Source organism: Lampetra fluviatilis, chromosome 61 (genome assembly GCF_964198595.1).
Source record: "Lampetra fluviatilis chromosome 61, kcLamFluv1.1, whole genome shotgun sequence".
Taxonomy (NCBI): Eukaryota; Metazoa; Chordata; class Hyperoartia; order Petromyzontiformes; family Petromyzontidae; genus Lampetra; species Lampetra fluviatilis.
The window spans coordinates 1,504,680-1,512,453 of record NC_136335.1 but is presented as its reverse complement, the minus strand read 5'-3'; the positions used below and the strand labels follow the sequence as shown (position 1 = coordinate 1,512,453).

At 49.2% G+C, this 7,774-nt stretch overlaps 1 protein-coding gene across 2 annotated transcripts in view; it reads right to left on the bottom strand.

Moving 5' to 3' along the window:
• Positions 1–7,526, bottom strand: part of LOC144951163 (neurogenic locus notch homolog protein 1-like) — a 110,363-nt gene extending 102,837 nt beyond the window's left edge. For both annotated transcript variants that reach the window (XM_078881294.1, XM_078881295.1), the window contains exon 1: positions 7,021–7,526. In XM_078881294.1, the coding sequence (XP_078737420.1) occupies positions 7,021–7,084 (64 nt within the window). In that variant the 5' untranslated portion in view covers positions 7,085–7,526. The remainder of the gene's footprint in view (positions 1–7,020) is intronic.
• Between the last annotated feature and the right edge of the window lie 248 nt (positions 7,527–7,774).

Sequence of the window (7,774 nt, the reverse complement as noted above, 5' to 3'; positions counted from 1 at the left end):
GTGAGTGAGTGGCTGAGTGAGGTGGGGTGAGTGACTTAGCAAGTGAGTGGGGTGAACACGAGTGGGTGAAATGGGCGAGTGGGTGAGTGTGCAAGCGAGTGGGACGGGGTGAGCGTACAAGTGAATTGTGTTGCGTGTGACCTGCAGTGTTTGGTGGTGGCGGAACCGGAGCGTGTGGTGAGACGAAACAGACTCGCCATGCCTTATGACGATGATGATTTGTGATCTGATAATTGATGCACAACCTATTTAATTTTCCCATGACCCCCCCCACCAAATCCCCACTTTAGATACTTTGGGGAGGAGATACAATCTTGCTCACGCCGAGAGTACCACTGCCCGACAATTCCTTCATACAACAAAGTACGTTCCACGGCTGACGCAGAGACACCTGCAGAGTGTGTCCAACAAAGTCAAAGTATTTAATGGACCTCTCTTAAGGTGTGGCGCACAGCGCACGCAAACGACTCTGGAAGAAACCATTTCCATCAGGGTCTATAGGCATTTGTAAACTGCCCCGCGGGCCCAACCACTCAACCCACCACTCCCCCCCCCCCCCCCTTTGAACATGCTGGGTTTACCCAGGTGCACGACAATTACTTTGGGGCAAACCACTTTGTTGGTTTGTTTAGGGGCGGTGGGGGGGGGCGATGGAGAAATGGAACTTCTTCAAACAGAGCGCGGATTAAATAAGCAGACAACGCGGCCACTTTCCGTGTCTGCCTCTTCACGTCGCAAACGTGTTTACACATTCCATCCTCCGGCAGTACTGCAACATCACTTCAGGAGACTTTTATCTCGGCGGCCTCCCACCAATGTCCTGGGTCTGGTTTCGACAAAGACAAAGACACCCTCCCTCCCCACCGTGTAGTCTCAACAGACTGTTGGGGCAAGGGCTGTTTAGAGAGCATTTGCACCTACGAAGGCCGGCACCACTCACGAAGCGAGGGGTGTGGGGTGGCCACCACCACGCCCGACCGCCTTTGTATCCCCAGCGGCGATGTTTAACAACCCCGCCGCACTGGGTACCCACGTTTGAGGGATTGGTTTCGACACACGGTTTCTCATCAGCAGTGTCTCTTTGGCAATCCTCGAAGCCGACGCCGCCGCAAATCGTCGACCGCATCGGACACATCATCAGGCCGACGATGTGCACGCCTCCTCCGAGGAACGGGAGTTTAAGGGCCAGCCACAATCCGCGAGTAGCAGCAGTAGCAGCGGTGAGAATGTGACCACGCAAACAATGAACGAATTGACACCAAATGGTAAAGCCACTTCTGGTCTGGGCGTTCCATCGACGGAGGGAGGAGGAAAGGCGAAACGACGCGAACTCTCTCGCTCTGTCTGTGTCTCTCCTGGCCACGACATTGGCATCGAGGGCTCCAAGCAACATATTGCCAGAGTCGGAATCTATGAAGCGTTTTTTCGTGTTACAGATGTCCAGTGGGGCGACGGGGGTCCGAACATTTCAACAACAACAACAAAACACGATAGGGGGTGCAAAGCAGATCACAAAACAATACTCATAAAACTAAACTATATTATAATTTTACCAGCTACATCACGGAACCTCCCTTGCTCAGTATCACAATATTAAAAATAGGTTTTAACCTTTCTGGACATAAAACAGTTGTGTTAAGATGTTAAAACAACTGACTGAAACCTTTTTCAAGGAATTATGTCTGCAACAACCACGCAAACTTGTTGTGAACATGCAAACAAAACACATGCTCTGGTAGTATATGATGCACGGTCTTTGAAACCGATTGGTCCACACCAGAGACAGCTTTCTTTAGAGCCTAGTCTCAGACAACATTAGTCCAGAGGACGCCAATAGGCGAACATCACACAAACACAATGCCACCATCAGGACATTTATACCTCGAGGTCAGCAGCTACATCATGGGACATCCCTTGCCAGTATCACAATATAAGAATAGGTTTCGATTTAAAGCTTTCGTGACTGTAGAAATTCATCTTCTTGGTTCTTTCGGTAAAGTCACGTAGAAGGGAAATAATAAAATAAAACATAATAAAATTATTCTCACGACGTTTCGGCCACAATGCAAGCAGCCGTCTTCAGGTGAAGAACAGGTCTGTCGGAAAGACAGCGTCTGAATGAACACCACCAGGCTTGGCAGCCTATATTTAAGCTGGGTTGGAGGGGGGAAGGGGCGCCTTGACAAAATAATTTGCATATCAATAGGAATTTAGCATATTTATGGGAAATGCAGATATGGGATTAGTCACTACTTGTGGAACGTCGTGAGAATTATTTTCTTATGTTTTATTTTTATTATTTTATTGTTTCCCTTCTACGTGACTTTACCGAAAGAACCAAGAAGAAAAATATAAGAATAGGTTTTACCCTTTCTGACAATAAAACTGTTGCGTTAAGAAGATGTTAAAATAAAACAGGCGCTAAGATGTGTTGTTTGCATGCTCACCACAAGATGTGCGGTTGATGCAGACATGATTCCTTACAAAAGCTTTCGGTTTTGTGTTTGTACATCTGAACCGCTTTATATTGCCAGAGAGAGTAACACTTATTCTTTGCCAGGAAAAGCCCATTTGACCGATCTACGAGCATTTTTTTTGTGACTCCCCTCTCCCCCCCCCCAAAGTCGGTCTCAATAACCGCAGGGCATTGTTGACGACGATCCCAAATGCCGCCTTCACACTCGGGCAAGAAGAGAAGTCGGCAGAGCCAGACTCAACGCAAAACAATGAGAGACATTTAAAGAACATATAAACAAATACTAGCGGCGAGAAAAGCGCGGTCGGCTATAACGCGCGCGAGATGCGGGTTGGCTAGCATACAGCAGTATCCCAGTGCCTTGTGCGATGATGATGATGCTGCTGCTGCTACGCCGCTCATTCCTACTCGCGCTGCGAAGATGTTGCGTTCGTACGCTTTGGTTTTTTCGGTAAAGTCACGTAGGTCAAAAATAAAATAAATGAAAACTAAATTAAATCACGACGTTTCGGAAGCAACACAAGCCTCCGAATTCATGTGGAACACGCCACGGCAAAATCACTACAGTGATTTAATTTAGTTGTTTTCATTTATTTTATTTTTTACCTACGTGACTTTACGTAGGTAGTTTTGCTGTGGCGTGCGAGTATGAATCCTTGCAGTCACGAAAGCTTCAAATCTAGAATGTTGCGTTCGCTCGATCGAGTGGAGAGGTTGCGATAAATTCCCCCCCCCCCGCCTTCCCGCACAGGATAAACCACTTCCGTGATAGTTGAATCGTAGTTTGCGATGAGCCAAGGAAGCTTCTGAAAACCATCTACAACAGCGTAGCAGCAGCAGCAGCAGCTTAGTTGGTGGAGGGGAAGGACCGTACGTGCCTTGACAAATAAAATATTAAAAATCCACTCGCCCAGCCCCCTTCCTCCTTCTCTCTCTCTCTGTGCCCGGCTAGAACATTCTGAACAAGTACCAACACATTTTGCCGACATACGTGGAGGAGTTACCCTGCAGGGCATCGACTGTACCGGTGACACGCACGGCTTCCAGCCAAGGCGAGGAGAGACCGGTTCAAGTCTCTGACAACGCATCGCGCACTGGGATGTGGTGGGGGATCGGGGGAAGTTTGGGGAGTGTCATCCCACCACCACCATCAACACCACCACCACCACCACCATAACAACAACATTCTAGATTTGAAGCTTTCGTGACTGCAAGGATTCATACTCTTAGGTTTTTCGGTAAAGTCACGTGGGTAAAAAATTAAAATTAATGAAAGTAATGATATAAATAAAATAAGAAATCACGACGTTTCGGAGGCAACACAAGTCTCCAACTCCTCGGGCGGTGACCAGGGTCAATCCACTGCTGGATGAAGGCCTCCACCCCCCCCCTCTCCCTCATCCACCACCACCTCCATCACCCACCACCACCTCCATCACCCACCACCACCTCCATCACCCACCAGCACCTCCATCACCCACCACCACCTCCATCACCCACCACCACCATCATCACCCACCACCACCTCCATCACCCACCAGCACCTCCATCACCCACCAGCACCTCCATCACCCACCACCACCTCCATCACCCACAACCACCTCCATCACCCACAACCACCTCCATCACCCACCAGCACCTCCATCACCCACCAGCACCTCCATCACCCACCACCACCTCCATCACCCACCACCACCATCATCACCCACCACCACCATCATCATCGCCCACCACCACCATCATCGCCCACCACCACCATCATCACCCACCACCACGTCCATCACCCACCACCATCTTGCATCCAGCGGTGCGAATCGAATCTCATTCAGCGCCAAATTCAGCGCTCCATCTCCAAGGTTCCGTGCCGCGCGTGTACGCAACTCAATGTGTGTGTGCGCATTGGGGAGGCTATATCGTCCAGCAGTGGATAGAACATGGCGGGTGGTGGTGATGATACATATTGTGTGATTGTACCCTCCTTTGTACGTTGTTCCGAAACAACAATTCACCAGAAAACTCCAGCGAAGTGTGTGTGCGTGTGTGTACTTGCGTTGAATGTTACACATTTTCCATTGCGGTATTAGCTTGAAAAAAATGTATAATAACAACGTGATGAAAACATAGCAATGAACATACAAAACGTCGTTTAAGAGTTGGCCAACCATTTTAAAGTAAGGAATATGGAGCTCGTAAATCCATGAAATTAAAACGAAACTTTTTATTTTGCCAGCTAAGGCGCACCGAGCTGCTTTGGAGCTTATTTTCAGAAGCGACTTGGCCACAAATGCAAACACAACTTAGTCGCCTATTATCATCATCATCACGTGGAAATGTATAGCAATAATCAAATTCTCTCGAACGCGTGATGTTGCTTCTAAACGTGGTAGGGAAAAACCGGAAAATCCAGAGACAAATCCATGCGGCCACGGGGGAGAGAGAGAGACACCGCAAACTCAAAATATACAGCAGCAGGCGTCAGGGTCGGGATCGAACCCACGACCTCCTGTACACCAGGCGAGGTAGTTAACAGCTCCTAGCCACCGTGATGATGATGAGAGAGACACGCAAATTCCAAATATACAACAGCCGGCGTCAGGGTCGGGATCGAACCCACGACCTCCTGTACACCAGGCGAGGTAGTCAACATCTCCTAGCCACCGCCGCGCCCCTGAACATCGCGGGGATGGTGAAAGATGTAAAAAGGGCTTCATAGCAGTAGGGTGGATCGCGGCTGCCACTGGTGAAATAAATCAACAGCCCCCACTCCCCTTTGTCAACTCCACTGCTGGATGACGCAAGTCGCTCGAAAACCCCCATTGGAAATCTCCTCCCGGGGTCACGAGTTCGAAACGAACGGCCAGCATCAGCGGCGATCGACGTTTCGCGCCCGGCACCCGCGAGCGTGGAAGGAGATGGGGGGGGGGGCCTGAGAAAAGTTATGGTCTAAAGACATTCTTCAGGGCCTCCATCTAGCAGCTGATTGAGCAATGGCTGCCGTTATATGGCACTGCGCAGTGACATTGCCATGAGTTATGCGTCTGAGGGTGCCTTTGTGTGGTACTGGCCACCCACCCACTCCCTCCCCGGCCTTCATAGGTGCTGCTAATCGCTAACAGCACTTGCCCCCCCCAAGTCTCTTAAAGCTATACTGTTGAGGGGGGGGGGGGGATCTTTGTCTTTGTACGTACCGGGGGTAGCGGTGGTGCAGCGGTTAGCGCGCTACGCTGCGAAAACCGGCGACACGAGTTCGATTCCCGCTCAACACGGCCAACACCGGTGACGATTATCCGAACTGGTCCCGGGACTCTCCCCTAGATCGACTCGGCCTCAAATCAGTGACCCGGTTTAGCGGTGTGTAGTTAAGCGTCACCCACTAAGGGAGACAAAGGCGGCCGGGCGTGGCTGCAATTCGCTACAAACAGCACCGGCCCCAACAATCTGTTTACAGGCTACAGAAGGGGGGGGGGGGGTCTTCCTGTTACTTTGTAGAGTACACACACAGCGCGTGTACACCACGTAACACGAAGAGCGATCCACTGCTGGATGAACGTCGTGGGCATCATCCCCCGTTAGTTCGCTCCATCTCCTCCCTCCACCACCACCACCACCACCTCTGGCTTTTTCGCCAAACCCCAACACAACCAATACTCTTTGGTTCTTTCGGTAAAGTCACGTAGGTATATCCTTCACGTAGGTATACATTTTTGTAATATTTTATTTTTCTACCCACGTGACTTTACCGAAAGAACCAAAGAGTTGTGGATTCATGCATTCACGAAAACTCCAAATCAAGACCCATACACACAACCTTTGACCCAACCGGCTCCACATCTCATCCCTCGCGGTAACTTTTGCGTTTCCTCTCGACTCTCTCATCGAGCAGTGGATAGAGACTTTGGCTAACGAAGTTGATGATGATGTTGATGATGATGATGGTGTTTACCTGTGGGGAGCGGTGGTGCAGCGGTTATCGCCACGAAACCTTCGCTTCGATTCCCGCTCACGGCCACCACCAAACACCACCAGCGACGATTAATCCGAGCCGGTCCTGAGCCTCCCCTAGGTCGACTCGGCGTCAAATGAGGACCTGATCTGTGCGTGGTGCTGGCCACCCACCCCCTTTGTGTGCTGTGATGGCTTTTAGAGGCGATTACTTACAGCACTTCCCAAAAGTCTGTTAAGGCTTTATGTCTTTGGAGAGACAAAGGCGGCCGGGCGTGGTACAGGTGCACCCACAGTGCCCTTGCCCCGGCAGCTACACGGGGATCTTTGTCTTTGTGTGCAGTAAACGTCGTCAAATATCGACTTTTTTGGGGTATTTCGTTAAAGTCACGGAGTTGGGATCTAATTATCATTAAAATTCAAGGAGCGAAAAACTACCTGCGATCGAAACGTCGTAGTTTTGTTTATTTTCCGTTAATTTGAACCCATCTAGGTGACTTTAACGAAAGACCCCAAAGTGAATCTTTGTTAATGTCGCTTCGCGTAGTAGATGTAACGCATTAATTCGTTGTGTGTGTGTTTGTGTGTTTAAGAGTTCGTACCTTTGGCAGAGGACCTCACGACGGTGACCAGCAGAAGGGCGAACAGAGACAGGAGTAGCTCCATTTGTGCGGCGGTGAGGAAATGTGATGGTTGTTGAAGTTGTTTTTGTGTTAAAACAAAATAAAACGTTGAACAATTCAACTAACAAAAGACTCTTTCTCACTTTCTTTCTTTCTCTCTCTCTCACAAGTCTTGAGGAAAAGTCCGCGCTAACGATTTACGTGTAAAGTAACAAAGGCACTCCTAGTGTACCACACTTATACACCGACCTCAAACGTGTTTTCTATGCAGTTTAAGCCCAATTTTACACACACAAACACATTTAAAATTTGTATTCCTCTAAATAAAATTGTATCTTCTTACATTTGTGTCGTCCGCCCCGCGCCCCCCAGATTATTGTAACATTTTAGTTAAGCGTGGGGAGAATTATAATTTTTTTAATTAAAGGTTAACATTTAAAAGTCCAGTGGACTTTCTTCCCCCGCCCCCCCCACCCCCAGAAGTTATTGTCACCAACAACCAACCCCTCAACTTCCAAGACGATTTTCTTCGCAAAGTCTTCGCCCAAATAGCAAAAAAACCAAACCGAAAACGTTGAAGAAACGCCCTCGCCCTCCCGAGTTTGACGATTAGGTTAACTTCCACGAGACATTTGTTAAAAGAAAACAACGAGAGGAGAGAGGAGAGAGAGGAGAGCGCGAATCTCTCCTCACGTTGTGCTCCAGACCTCCTGCGACTAACCAGTGGGGAGGG